This window comes from Tenrec ecaudatus, chromosome 18 (assembly GCF_050624435.1).
Source record: "Tenrec ecaudatus isolate mTenEca1 chromosome 18, mTenEca1.hap1, whole genome shotgun sequence".
Lineage (NCBI taxonomy): Eukaryota > Metazoa > Chordata > Mammalia > Afrosoricida > Tenrecidae > Tenrec > Tenrec ecaudatus.
Window position 1 is genome coordinate 72,240,697 of NC_134547.1, and position 15,562 is coordinate 72,256,258.

At 47.3% G+C, this 15,562-nt stretch overlaps 1 protein-coding gene across 2 annotated transcripts in view; it reads left to right on the plus strand.

Moving 5' to 3' along the window:
* CDH13 (cadherin 13) overlaps positions 1-15,562 on the plus strand; it is a 1,090,774-nt gene that overhangs the window by 730,029 nt on the left and 345,183 nt on the right. For both annotated transcript variants that reach the window (XM_075536309.1, XM_075536308.1), the window contains exon 6: positions 11,181-11,325. In XM_075536309.1, coding sequence (XP_075392424.1) covers positions 11,181-11,325 — 145 coding nt within the window. The remainder of the gene's footprint in view (positions 1-11,180; positions 11,326-15,562) is intronic.

Below are 15,562 nucleotides of genomic sequence, written 5' to 3' on the forward strand. Positions count from 1 at the left end.
CAAACACCACTTGTTAAAATATTTTTAAAGGTTTCTGGGATTTTTATAGCAATATATTTTCACTTATCTACAGGAGGGCTTCAAAAAGTCTGTGAAACATTTCAGTATCTTTTTGTTTTATATCTCCATGAACTTTCTGAAGACCCCTTCCCCATACATCTGTATATGTTGGTGTGTCATGCACACACATATCTTTCAATATGGTGTCCTTGGTGCTTAATTATCTAAAAGGTAGAAACCTAAAAGATAATATTTGTGCCTTCAAGTTTTCATGACTAACGGGACCATCAATGCATTGTTATCCATGTGCAGATTACGTAATTCTCTCCCAGAAGAAGCTATAGCAAATGAATATGATAATATATTGATTTAAATATATAAGGATCCAGGTGGTACAATGAGTAAGGGCAATTTAATTCTCCCATTAATAAAACACATTAGGATTCATTTCATCCAGTTCTTTTTCCTTTCTTAACACAGATCAAATTTGTGTCCTAGTGAACGCACAGTTGCTTTGAAAGCTTCCAACAATTCTTACCCTTGTAGGAATCATCTGGGGTAAATAAGCATGCAATAACAGATTTAGACAGGCATCTCTGTGGGCTGTTTTTGTCCTTGGAATCTTCGCGGAAGTGTTTGAAAATGCTGCGCGTGTCTTGGACGTGCTTGGACCATGGTGCTTGCCAGCTGCCTTCCAGAAAGATTGTGCCAAGAAATGATTCTTCTGGAAGGTTCCAGGGTCTTCCTCGACAACTCCCACGCCATCATTCTGCCTCCTCTTCCCCTCATCTATGCGAGCTGCTGAGACAGACACTAGCGTGCTATCCTTCCTGAGCCAGATACGCACAGTCTCCATGTTGAACTTGCCCTACCACACTCAACATGAAACTGACAGACAGACAGTACTCGTTAGACCTGCGTGCATCCCTCACTGCACACAATGCACGCCCAACTATCACTTTATCTTCCCAGCATTTCACCTGTGTTTTATTACCAAACCACAGCCATACTCCCTGCCATCGAGTCAAGAGTAACTCACAGCGACCCCCTAGGGTTTCTGAGATGGTAACTGTTGACAAGAGTACAACGTCCAGTCTTTCTCCCTCTGTGCTGCAGGTGGTTTCGAACCGCCGATCACGGGGACCAGATGCGCAATCACTACATCAGTAGGGCTCCTTTGTTTTCTTACAGAAGATGATAGTTTGAATGAATGAATGAGACGCTTTTGTTGATGACTTGCCAACTCATTCAAAGGGGATTCCAAGAGGTATTTCCCAAGACGGTGTGAATCCATGGTGGCAGCCACCTTGGAAAAGTTCTTAGCACTCCCAGGTACCTTGAAAGGAAAAGACTCAACTGGGGCAGAAGACGCCTGTCTGTGAATCACAGCACATTCTGTTACAGCCAGCATTCAGAGAGCACGTGCCAGCCGGCCATTGGACAAGACTTCAAACAAGTGACGCTCTTTCGGTGTGAGGGTGTCTTCACTTGATTCCACTTGTTGACTCAAAGTTGATTCAGCAGAGTTCAGAAAGGTCCTAGAAGTGTTTTCGACATGGTTTCAGTTCAGAAAGTCTCACAAGTCCGTGGACTCTGTGCCCTGCTTTGTGTCTTACACCATTGATCCACGTTTGACATCTGTTGTGTGGGTCATTTCATGTTACAAAGAGACCAGCTTTTAAGTGCCAGCTTCTTCGTTTTGGCCGTCACCCAAAACCCCTTGTAGCACGTTTGTTTTCCATTAGTTCATCCCTTTGGGTAAGATCACAGAATCAGATTTTGTCTCACTAAATTCTGCCTTTCATCAGCAGAGATGAAAGGATGAGCCAAATGAGGGATAGGATGTTAATTGTTTGCTGTCAAGCCAGAGGCCAGTGTGCTTCCATGTGCTTTGTCATTTGGTTCATTGTGTTCTGTGAAAAAGGATCCGTATCTGTTCAGCCAGGAGGCCTGGTGGCTCATCGGTTAAGCACTCAGCTAACAGTCAACAAGTCAATGGATTGAACCCGCTGGCTGCTATGCAGAAGGAAGTTGTGGCAGTTTGCCTACGTACAGAGCACGCTCACTGGACCCCCAGGGGTCATTCCGCTCTGTCCTCTCGGGGTGATGTAAGCCAGAATGGACGCAGTGGATGTGAGTTGGGTTTGGTTTCGGTTGTCTAGATGTTGTGTCTGCAGACCATCTCTGTTAGATTAATATCTGCTATCTATTAATTGGTTGGAAGTGTCATCAGTTGCATCTTGTGGCTTGAAGGGCTCCACCCCCTGGTGGCAGTATTCCCACCCACGGCGAATTAATTCATTGGTAAGGAAACAGAGAGCTTGGAAGAGAGATTCCAGGGGGACTGGCCAAGGGGAGCCTCCACTCCATGTTTCCATGCCCTGTCCCTGCAACTGCTACCAGGCTCCCATGGTTTGTGCACCCCTGGTCCCATTCTTGGTTTGTGCTTACCTCCTCCTTTGTTCTTGGGTCAACACCTCTCTCATACACAGGACTCAGACAGTCTGTCCTGAGAAGCTAATGCCCATCTGCCATGCCCCCTGCAGTAGGCGACTGCTTCACATTCATGTGTTGTACTGGGCTCGATAGAGTACCACCCTCCTAAAATTCACGTTCTTCTGGAAACTGTGAATTTGACCTTACTTGGAAGTGAGGTCTCTGAAGCTATAACTTGTTAAAATGAAGGCACACAGGTCCCAGAGAGTGTGTCCAAATCTTAAGGCTGATGTCCCTGAAAGGAGAGTGAGAGGGACATAGGTTGGGGGAATCTGTCTGAGGACCAAAGTTGGAATGGGGATGATGCTTCTGTAAATCAAGTTACCCCGGTAACTGCCGGGTGTCTCCAGAAGGTTCTGTAGGAGCTGGAAGGACAAAGAAAGATACTTGCATAGAGTTTCCAGAGACTGCACAGTCCTGTTGAACTTTAACTGTGAACTTCAAGCTCCCAGAACTGTGAGCAAGTGAGGTCGGTTGTGTTGAGCTGCCACTTTGTGATGTTTTGTAATGGCAGCTCTTAGAAACTAATCCATGTGATAGCTTCATGTCCCATCTATCCTTGGAAAGAGATGGCATGCTTAAAAAATAAGCGATAATTTATATACATTGTCAGTCCAGTGAAAGACACCATGGTCATTTGAGAGTTAACAAGAACACGCTTTCTTTATTCCTTCCAGAAAGTCTTTGTCAACCCAGCAGGAGACGTGTGGTCACCAGGCTGATACTGGGATGACGACCAAACTAGATTTAATGTCAAGGTGTGATATACTGCACAGAGGTCCAGTGTGCATTTTCAAGTGTATTAGCACAAGTGTGTAGTAAGCTCAGCATACCTATAAATCCAAGGATAATTTGGCCCAAGCTGAGCCAACCATATAAAGATAGTCATAAATGTAAAAAAAGAAAAAGTATTAAGTAAACAATGAAAATAGCCAGAGCAAGAAAACAGAAATGGTAAGGACCGTACACGAAAGGCCAGTGAGAAACCAGGGGCAGAGTCGGGGAAGCATGGAACTCTGGAGATAGAACTAGGTCTGGGTCTTCTTTGGTCTTTCACCCACTTTGAGACTTGGTGCACCAGCTACTTACAGTTCTCTGCATTCATTTCCAACAAGTGCTTGAAGTCAAAATATAAAGGTTCCAGACATCTATTTGACACCAAATAAATGTCCTCTCCCTTCTTTTAAAATCCAAGTCATCAATTTAATGGACTTTAATATTGTTTAGCACTGGGGTTGACTTCATCAATGAACGTAGTGGCCTGTATTTTTATGGAGTTGGCAACAACTCCGGGCTGGATGGCAACCAGTGGCAGGGTTCCTGTGCCAGTGATGGGCGAGCGAGCAGATGCCCAAAGCTGAGGCCAAACTCTGCGACTCCAGTGTCCTAAAGCTGCCGAGTCATTCGAGGAGGGCTCTCAGATGCGAGCCCTGGGCCGTGAGCAAGAGTCTCGTCCACCCCTGACTTCACGGCGTTCCCCTGACGCAGACTCGAGTGAGTCAATGGCTACCCGTTGGGTAGATGACCATGAAAGTAAAAATGTGGGTTAGTCCAGCTCGTCTGAAAGATGAAGGGACACTCTCTGTGGCAGGCGCGTCTGAGCTGAGCATCTGAAGGGTCAGCAGGAATCAGCAGGGAGGGCGGTGAAGCAGGCCGTCCTTGGTCTGAAGTGTGCACGCCCAGGGACCCTGTGGTAAGACAGTGCTTGATGAGTTGGGGACACCGAAGACTGGCCTGTGTGGCGGATTATAAGAGTAAGTTCATCTCTGTGCCATGGGAGTCGGTGGCACGGTGGCTAAGCACCAGGCTATCTAAAGGTTGGCAGTTTGACTCCACCAGCTTCCTAGCTGGTAGGAGAAAGACCAACCTGTCTACTCTCGTAAATGTTCAGAAACCCCGTGGAGCAGCTCCACTCTGTCCGAAAGGGCTGCTGTGAGTCTGACTGGACTTGATGACACTGGGCTTGGAATTCATGATTGTGTTAAATGTTGGGATTTCAACCATAAGGGTGAAGGTTCAAACCCACCAGTCATTCCACAAGACAAAGCCACTGCACGTTTCATAAAGATGCTGTGCCTCCGAAACACGATGGGGCAGTTCTCCGATAGGGTTACCATGTGTCAAGATCAACTGGACAGTGAATTTGTTTTGTTTTGGTTTTTTGGTTACGTGGCATGGAATGAGTTGTTTGGGAGCGTGGGGTAGGGCCAATAATAGAAAAACGTATCCAAGTGTAAGGATTTGTTGTTTGTCCCGAGAACGGAACATGGTGGAAAGGTGCCCATTATAGGGTGGCATATGCCAATGAGCATTTTGAACCGACACCCCGAGACCCCGATGGATAAGAGCTTGGGGAAAGCCACGGTGGTTATCACCCACTCTGAGTCAGCACGCTTCCCTGGCACTGAATTTGCTAGCGGCTATGAATACCGCTTTAGGTTCGTCGTTCAGTAGCCTGGTGAGAGGTGAAGGAGATAATTCTGGGAGATGATGATGGCCTTAGAGAGAAGAGGGCAAATTCAAGAGAGACTCGGGCGGGGAAATATGCCCTGAAGATAGACGCTGATGATGGAGTCACTGGGAAAAGGAGAGACTGGGTCTTCCGAGGAAGAAGGTGACTTCTGAGGATCAGCCTCAGTTTGTAGATGAGGGACCTCACATGGAAGACAAAATGTAGAGTAAAATGGGAAACGTGGGACTGCATTTATCATACTTTCTATTTGCTCCCACATCCTTGCCCTCAATCATGACACTTAAGAATATCTTGATTAAATTATTTAAATGTAAATTAGTTCTGCCTTCTCTGGCATGCCAAATTAGACTTATTGGAAAATGGAGGTGTCGTTTTGGGTTAGATTTCAGCACCTACTTTGATGGAGACCCATTCATTCGGTTATTTAATCTGCGCAGTCCTCTGAGGTAGGGATGTGGGAGAGGGAAAAACACACCAATGAATGCATGAATGGAGTCTCTTCCAATAACTCTTGCTTGTGATTGGGGAACAGCGAACTGTTCATCAAGTGGGGCTTATTTTCATGAGGCTAAACCTGACAGTGCCTTTCCCAGATTCCATCAGACTTCTGAGCTCTCATCCCTACCCTGTGCCAGTGCAACACGGCTCCTAAGCGACATGCTCCACAGTCTAGAGCTCAGGGAAAAGGCAGAGACTGGCTCAGAAGGGCTCAGAAAGGAATAGCAGGTCTGCCTTTGTAACCAGCTTCCAGGGGACACCAGGGATGCTGGTCCTGTGCTCACACTTTGAATAGCGAGATCCTGGAAAACGATGTCATTTCTGGGTGGTGCAATTGGTTAGCACAAGCTCCTGTTCTCCCAAAGGTCAGAAGTTCAAGCCCACCCAGGAGTGCTTCCAGAGAAAAGGGTTCCAAAAAATAAGCCTCTGAAAACTCTATGGACACAGTTTTTCTCAGATACACATAGGTTTGTCATGAGATGGATCTGATGTGATGATGCCTGGTGGTTCGAAGAGCAGGCTACCGGCCTGAGAGTAAGTTATTAGACACTCCATCTTTGGTCAAGTGTTTCTGTCTCTAGTTAGTGGAGCATCTTCTTTTTCTAGTTTTTATTGTTATTTTTTTCTGTGTGACAGACAGTTCATCATTCTTCCCAGACAGATCAACCATGAAAACTCAAGGGAGAAGATTCAAGTCAGAGAAATCATCCAGCTGGGCAATGAGTCTCAGAAGTTTCCGTTCACGTTGAACAATGTGTTTGTCTCATGGTAGACATCTACTAAGATGGATTTCACTTCAAACATGCATAGCAATCTTTAAAACGCCTCCCATGTTATGTTTAAGTCCAGTGCTATGCTACTTTGTCCGTTTATGTCCGTCACTGAAGGGCTTCCTGTTTTTTTACTGGAAAAAAAAACTCTGCTATCCTAAGCATGGTGTCCTTTGCAGGGGACTGGCCCCTACTGGTAACCTGTTCAAAGTATGTGAGATGAAATCTCACCATGCCTGATTCTAGCACCATTCTGGCTGTGCATATTCCAAAAGAGATGTGTTGGTTCCCATGGCAGTCGTGGCATATTCAATATTCTTCACCAACACCCATTCTTCTTTGAGCTTCCTTATTTGTTGTTCACCTTTCACGTGTATAAGAGATGACAGGAAAGACTATGGCTTGGGTCAGGCATCCCTTGGCTTCAAAGTGACATCTTTGCTTAGGAACGCTCTACAGATCTTTTGTGGCAGATTTGCCCAATGCGGTAAGTCATAGGATTTCTAAACGAATGTCTCCATGGATCATAAAGATCGCTGATCTGGAAGACTCATAGAGGCAGTTCTACTCTATCTTAAAGACTCCTCTGATTTGGAATCAAGTCAATGGCAAGAGGTTGGATTTTGTTTTGTTTTGTTTTAAATACCCAGTAATCAGCATAGTGTATGACATATAATAGATATCCCCAAAGATTTTCATTAGATTAACTTTCAACTCATACTCATTGCCATCAAGTTGATTATGGCTCATAGCCAACCTATGTAGAATTACCTTATAGGTTTTTGAGACTCTCAATCTTTATCAGAGTGCAAAGCCTCCTCTTTCTTCTGTGGAGCAGCTGGTGATTTCAAACTGTTGACCTTGCAGTTAGCAGCCCAACTCATTACCCACTACACTAAAATTCATTTTTAAATGAGTGTCACTTAACATGTTTCTGATTTTAGATAACATTCTAAAGTTCTTGGCGTCTATTGATATTATTGTTTGCTAAGCAAACCAAGAGTCCAACACTAGGTAGTTTGGGAGCACAAAGCAACATCAAATTATCATCTTATGTAGCTGGCTTTATGAACTTCAGCTCAACATTTTGGATTCATCAAAGCAAATACATCCCCTTAGTGTTTGCCTGGAGCCCTGGTGGTGTAGCAGGTTATACATTGGGCTGGTAACAACATGGTCAGCAGTTCGAAACCACCAGTCCCTTCTCAAAAGAAAGACATAGACTTCTCTCTCCTGAAAAACTACAACCTCAGAAACCCATGGGGCTGTTCCACCATGTGCTGCAGGGCCACTGTGAGCTAATTGACTCGATGGTATTGACTTTGGGGTTTTGTGTTTGTTTTGTTTGAGAGTGTTTGCCTGACTCTCTATTATGTTACAGAAGATCTAGGCTCTAGATTCTATAGTCTTCCCATTCCAGTTTCAACAGATTTCTATATTGGCAATGGAGAAGTCTATGTGTGCTCTGCCCTACCTATAGCTTAGGAGGCCTGGTAGCGCAGTGGGTTATTCGTTGAACTGCGAGTGAAAAGCTCAACTTTTTAACTCACCAGATGCTCTGAAGGAAAGGAGACTTGCTGTTTCCTGAAAGGCTTACAGTCTCAGAGGCTCCAGAGAATAGTTCTACTCTGCCCTACAGGCAACTGTGAGTTGATCTCAACGTAATGGCACTGATTTGGCTTTGCAGTTTTGACCTACAGATTTCTATATTGACCGAGTGCTGTGGAAAGTGGAAGCATAGAATTCAGACCCAGGGTATTATTCACTCGTCAGCGTTTTATGGTTGCATTAAAGTTAAGCCCTTGGCTATTTTGGAGGGCAAGGGGCCAAATGTTGGTTATTGTGTGAAATTGCCTCAAATTTTATTCTTATTCCTTTTCCTTAGCAGCATTCTCATAGAAGCTAAAAATGACCCCCTTTGTGTGCAGATATTAGGAAGCCCTGTCCTTTGTTTTTTTATCTCTCTCTATTAAGGCATCATAAGTAAGTGCTCAATTCTAAAAGCAAATCGCCCTCAAGTGAATTCCAAATCACAGTGGCCTATGGGTACCCCAGTAGGACTTCTCTCTGATGTTCTTAATGGCTGTGACCTTTCCAAAGCATCTGTCCTTGACCATAATTCTGAGGCACTTCTGGGCGGACTCAAATCTCCCACCTTTGGATTATCAGCCCGGCATTTTAACAGTGGGCATCCTCCGGGGACTCCACGTGTTAGATCTCACTGCCATCGCGAGTCAATACCGAATCCTGGTGACCCTACAGGACAGAGTAAAACCGCCCCTGTGAGTTTCCGAGACTATAATTCTGTACAGGAGTAGAGAGCCCCATCTTTCTCCTACAGAGCAGATGGTGGTCTTGATCTGCTGACCTGCAGTGAGCAGCCCGACTCGTAGCCGCAGCCCCAAGGGTGCTTCTAAGTGTGAGATAGATGCTGACCACGATTATTCTCCTTAGTCCTCACAACAGCTCCGCTGGATGGGTATTTTTATTAACTGCAGCTTACAGATGGGGAAACCAAGAAAATGAGTGACTTTCTCAAGGTCACCTACTGAGAAGCTGAGCTGCAAATACACCTGCAGCCTTCTCTGCCCACGATGCTCGGACCCTTCCTATGCAGAGACCACCACTGAGGTCAAGGAGGGTGTCCTGGTGCTGATGCTTTTAGTCAAGGCTGGAGAGAGCTTAGGAAATGAGAGCATGGAGGTCATTGCCATTCACTGGGAATGCCCCGGCTTCACTCGGTGCTGCCAACACTGTCTTAGTCCTCAAGTGATTCTGTAACAGAAAGACCACACGTGGGTGGTTTTACCTAGGGGAAATTGCTTCTCTCACCACTTAGGAGGCTAGAACTCTGAATTCAGGGTGCCCGCTCTCAGGGAAGGCTTTACCTCTGTATAGGCTTGCTATGTACGCCTAAGATCCTTGTCTCCTTTAAACTTCTGTAGGTCCAACATTCCCTGAAGATCTCCATGTTTTTTAGCATCCATCTTCCCCTGGGTCTAGGAGTTTCTCAGCACAGGGACCCTAGGTGCAAAGGGACTCACTCCACTCCTGGTTCTTCTTTCTTGGAGGTAGCAGGTCCTCTGAGATATACTCCTTCTCTCTCTCTCTCTCTCTCTAAGGGTAGTGTTATTGGCAGTGCATCACATGACATATGTAGTCGGCACATTTAGTCATCCAGTCCCATTAAGAAGAGCTGCACAATCATCACCACATCCATTTCAGAATTTATTTTCTCGTACTCAATGCTGTTAGTTCCCCATCCCCACCCCCAATCTCCCCTGCCACCGCACTAAGTTATTATTCATCCAGTTACTGTCTCTATAGAATTACCTATCCTGGATCTCATATGCAGACAAGCATTTGCAAAATACAAACAGAACAATGGCAAAAAAAAAAACCAACCCAAAACCCAGAAAAACTTGGACCAGAAAATATAAAATATTAAAAATGGAAGCAACTTTCAAATGGGTCAAAGGGGAGATTACATAGAAAGATGTTACCTTTTAACCTTACTCATGGCCATCGAGCTGATAACTCATGGCCACCCTAGTGGACAAAGTAGAACTTCCCTTTTCAGCGTCTAAGATGAATTCTTTACAGGAGTCGAAAGCCCCATCTTTCTGCTATGAAACAGCTGGTGATCTTGAACGACTGACCTTGCACTGAGCAACCCAAGGCCTAGCCACTGGAGGAACCCCAGGGCTCCCGTTCACCCAGTGACTGTGGCTGTGACTGCTTTAAAATGCGCTCTCACTGGCAAAGCCCTTCCCCTCCTTCCCCCCGCCCCCCCCCCCAGGACTGGGTCAGAGGGAACTTGCTGGAGGTGTTTTCCGTGTGGGGACTCTGCAAATGGATTTGGGCGCCACTGCCAACCAGGTGCTCGCTTGTAAGCTCTGATCCTGCTCCCACCTTTGGAGTTGGAGTTTATTATTTACAGTTGCGATAGCCTTTTATGTCGTGTAAGAGAAAAGGTGTTTTAGGTCACCCCCAGGTTCAGGGTATGATGGGGTTAAAGAGGCCTCTGTCCCACCCTTCGGCCTCTTACATGACAAAGACAACCTGTGAAGCTGGGGACCTGGTGGGCTGCATGCTTTCCATCCAGGAGAAATGAAGGTAGTTTCCCATGGAAGCCTTGTATGGGGTGTGAAATCGTGTCTCTAGATCAGGGGTTCTCAACCTGTGGTTGCAACCCCTTTGGGTGGGGGGGGGTCAAATGACCCTTTTGCAGAGGTCACCCGATTCATAACAGTAGCAAAATTACAGATATGAAGTAGCAAGGAAAATAATTTTATAGTTGGAGGTCACCACCACATGAGGAACTGTATGAAAGGTTTGAGGCATTAGGTAGGTTGAAAACCACTGCACTAGATGGTAAGTGCCTGGTGGACAGGAGGCCCCTCCCTGGACCCCACCCAGTCCTTGCAACCCCCAAATTCCTTGACTGAATCAGGTCCTCTGTAAATGCTTCCTGACCTGAATTCCTCCTAAATATCACCGTCAGCATATTTGGGCTATCTCTTCATGTACTCTGTTCGTAACAGCTTAGTCAATTATTTTTATTACCCTAACCTTCCTCCTAAGCATAATGGTGTCAGAGACCCAGAAACCCATGTAAGCACGTGTTCTCAGGCACGGTTGATTGTGAGTGGGGGTGTTACGTCTTGTTGTTTCTTTTATCTTTTTTCACTTCCTTTGGAGATGTGATGAATTAATGGTAAATTTCCCAAGGGGGGAGCTCGCACAAGCTGATCTTTACCTTTCATTTTGAAATGTTTCCCTCCTCCACCTCGTCCTCACCGCCCAGCTGTGGAGACCAAAGTGGGAGCTTTGCCCAGGGCCCATAAAATCACGGATATAACCTACTTTCTGCACAGGCCCCGCTTTCAATTTTCATAATGCAGTAATGCTGTCTTTCTCCCCCAATCTCTTTGCTCAAATAGCTATTTGTGGAGACCGTTGATGCCAGCGGCAAAACTCTCGAGGGACCGGTCCCGCTGGAAATCATCGTCATCGATCAGAATGACAACAGGCCCATCTTTCGGGAAGGCCCCTACGTGGGCCACGTCATGGAGGGTTCGCCCACAGGTACGTTCAGTCGGTTCCTCATTGGTGTGCTGGCTTGCAAGGTCTAATGAGATGTTTCTTCGGGCAATTGCAGAAGACTCTTGTCCCCAATTGTTGGCATGTACCAACATTAGCATATTATAACACACACACACCCCTTCCCGATGTAAGCAAGCCCTGAAAAGCTGCAGCTCAGAACATGGCCAGGGCAGAGTGCTGGGAATATCTCCAGTGGCCTCTGAAGGTGGTCATCCAACAGAAATGAACACTGAAATCCCCAGCAGAGCATGACTGCTTGTGGCCCCCCCCCCCCAGTGGACTCTGACCAGCGCCTAAGGCTGACTACTGCAAACCGAGCTCTGAAGAGAATTAAGGTCCTTAAGACAGACTCCCCCCCCCCCCCCCGGTGTTTCTCTTAGTAATTGCTTTTTAATGGGAAGCACTTTGGGCAAAAGGGTCTCTTCCTTTTCCTCTTCTGTAGAAAAAGAGAAAAAAATTGTGCATAAGGAATCCTTTTGTCTTCAAAAAGCTAAAGGCAAGACAAGGCCTTCCTCTCCCTCTGGGCCTCCTTGTCCCTACTGTTAAGGAAACCGCCCCAGGTTCCTATAGCTCTCCTGCTGCCTGGCCTAAGCCTTCCCCCTAGGCAGGTTTCAGTCTCCCTCTTCTCTGGCCCAGCGCTGCCTAGTGAAAGCATGCCTTGGCCCACAGTAGCTGCACTCACTTCCAAGCACAATGCCAGGAGAAGTCGAAAAGTCCCTCTTAGGCTGGACTTTGATTAGAAGCTTTAAAATGCACTGGAGGTAAAGAGTACAGTATTAAGAGTGCCACTGAAGTGGCCTCTAGGTAGCACCGAAACCAGGAAAGAAAACACCACCCACTGGGCTGGCCAGCGGAGAGGGAAGGCTGAGGACCGCTTTCCCAGGATGCATCAATGACATGGGATACAGGAAAGTCCTGGCAGCGTTGTCATGGTAACCTCCCCAGACTACCAGGTGAATAATTGTATGCAAGGTACCAAAATCCTCCCTTCAGCTTCAAAGAGCTGGGTCCCCAGGGAAGGAGCTGCTCTCTCCATCCTGCATCTGAATGTGCCCTGTCCACCGAAGGGTGCCCTTGCCCTGAGCGTGTTCCAGAAGCTCTGGAGGGACCTGGGGGGTGATGCAACCTCCCAGGAGCTACAGAGCGAGGGCAGGTGAAGGTGGTCACTCGTAGGAGGACCTGCCATGGGGCATTTCTCAGCTGGTTATTTTTTATGAAAACATGGCTGCAGGTGAGAGAACCTGGAGCTTGAGATGTGAGGTTTAAAGTCACCTTTGGAAACAAGCTGATGCGCGGAGCAAGTTAGGAGAACCGGTGGGGAAAGCTTTTAGAGTGGCTGGCGTTTGAGCAGAGCAGAAAAATGATTCCCAGTTTCCATCCGGGGTAACGGGGCCTAGCTTGTGAGTGACTAGAGTGTGGAACATTCCAGAAAAGTGTTCTAAATGTAAATGACAGTGGTTGTACCGAGGCGCCTGTGAGCTTGCGTGCCTTTTGTATGCTCGGTGCGTGTGTGATTAGACGATGTCCAATTTCCCTCCACGGAAGTTTGGGGAAGAATTTCAAATTGTATTGCTTTATGTACATGCCGCGTCTTTTGAAGAAAAATGGAATCCTTTATGCACCTTGAATTTCTTAACGTAAAAAGCTATCTGGTCAGGGTGGACGGGCTCCCAGCAACACGGGAACCGTCTCTGAATTCTATTGATGATTGGCATTATCCTATAAAGCTACATAAAGACTGGGAGGTCCTCGTGCAGTAGCTTCTTGCAGCTGGGCAGGATTGGTCCAGCATCATGATTGTCGTTTTAGCACACTCCAAGCGTGACGATGGAATGGGAACTGAAATGGAGTAGAGCGAAAGTGGAAAAGGTGGGGTGGTACGATTCACATGTAGGGGTAAATCACATAGCTTGCTTGGCGTCTTGCCAGTTAGGCAGTATGGCCTCTGAGTATCCAACTGGACAGGTAGTATGTCCTTTTCCAATGGCTCCCAAGATCTGACTATCTACAGGTCATGACAATAAACCCTGAGCGGCCATAAGCAGTAGGCATCACTCTGATTCCCCCCATGCGCTGCTCACCTGCAGTCGTGGAATCCTGCCTATCATAGACCATGCACAGCGTGCATTCTGCTGAGGGAAGCATGTCAGTGGGGACAGTGTTCAGGATTCCATCCACATGGTCAGTATTCAATTCCTGGGCTGGTCCAACCACCCAGCAGCCTCCAGGGTGGACATCAGCATCAAATTCATGGAGCACTTGCTCTCTGCTGAGTGCTTACTATACAGAAACTCAGCTCCTCCGACAACCCGGAGAGGTAGACACCCCACTCCTCATCTTCCAGCTAAGGGACCGGAACCTGAAGTAGGCTCTGGACCGTGTCCAAGATCACACCGCTGGTGGTCAAGCCAGGATCGGCGCCCATGCTTCCCACTATGTCCAGGTGCCCTGGTGGAGTGGCTGCTCTCTTTCAAAAGAGCAGAATAGGAACTATGGTCAAATTCAACCAGTCACTGCTCAATTTGGCATGACTGCGTCAGTTCTTTGGTGGAATTCTCGTGGGGCTAGCACTTGGGACCAAATCCAGAAGTCTTGTTCAGGTGTGCATGCGCACACATACACACATGCACATACATCTCTTCCTGGGCTCCGTGTCAGCCATGAGAAGCTCAAGGGACCTGTGGCCAAAGGGCCTCCTCCCTTTCCACCCACTTCTTCCCCTCTGCTCATACACGGCAGGCTAGTTGATGGAAGGACGTCTATGTGCAGGTCTATCCGGTGAACTGGATTTGGGTTCCTGACAAAACACCAAGCATGACCCGTCCTGCTCATCAGGTAGCCAAACTCTCGGATCTCTTGTCAACGTAATGATAGAACATGAGCTGTTTGTCCACCTTTCAGCTTAAGCAGGGGCTTCATCGTTCTGTCTCTCATTTTCTTCCTACACCTCCATGACCACACCACTCCGTGGGCCTGCCTCACACCGAGAAAGGCCTCCCCTCTGGCTGACCATTCAGCTGCTAGCTTCTTGACGTTCAGAATCATTTTGCCCCAGGGGTGCTGTACTTGTCACCAGGTCCTCTGTGTGGAGCCCTGGTGGTACAGTGCATACACGTTGGACTGCCATCGGCATCTCTGGCCGTTTGAAACCAACAGCCACTCATTGGAAGAAAGATGCGGTTATCTACTCCTGTAATAGTTAGTCTCACAAACCCACAAGGGGGCGCTCTTAAGTCAGCACTGACTCACGGCAGTGAGTTTGGTTTGGGTTTGAGGATGCGTACCATGTGGCTTAGAGTTGGGTTGACCCTCTGCTCACTGTGACAACATGAAACCTCCAGCAAGCTACTGGAGCCCAGGAAGGGCTAGCCATCTTGCCTTCAGCAAGGGTAGGGACATAGTAATATGAACCTTAGAGACCATCTAAGAGTGTCAAAGACAAAGAGGAAGACCCTCAGCAACATGGATTGACACTGTGGCTGCAAGAGTGAACCCGGCCATAACCATGATTGTGAGGAAGGCAGAGGACGAGGCAGGGGGTCCTTCCATAGAACATAGAGTCACCATGAGTAGGAACCAACTCAACAACAGTAAACAACATCCAAGATGTGGAGATTCTTGTGGGGGCTCGGTGAGACGCGGTGATTCATTGAGTGCCTAGAATGTGTGGTGTGGAATAAATTCAATGTGTGACATGCCATCAGTGCCGCGGGATGGTTAATAGAGCAGCCAGTCTCATTACCCTGCAACGTCCTCCAGGACGGGTAAGGCAAAGGGATGTGCAGCTTGTGTGAATGGGGCATTCATCTCCCAACAGACCAGGCGTCATTTTCCTGTCCGCGTGCACCCAAACGCCCTCGGCACCCATCCATCATGGAGGAAGGTCACCCACATTTATCTGGGTGTGCAGACAGGAGATCATTTCCAGCTGCTTGGTGCTAAACTCTCAGGTATTGTTTCTGGGGACTCATTAAAGGAGGAAGGAAGATCGACAGAAAATAATGGTCTTTGAACTTGACAGATTATGGACTGTCCCTTTCGTGGACTCACAAGACATTGATTGATGCCACCAGGCCCAAGACTCCGGCAGTTATCTGTGCCAGCCTGAGGCCTGAGGCATGCTAAGGCCCCATGAGTAAGAAACAGTGGACTAAAGACCTTTGACGTTTCCAGAGGAAGCACATGCCACGGCTCCAGAATCCCTCACTGGCACCGATCC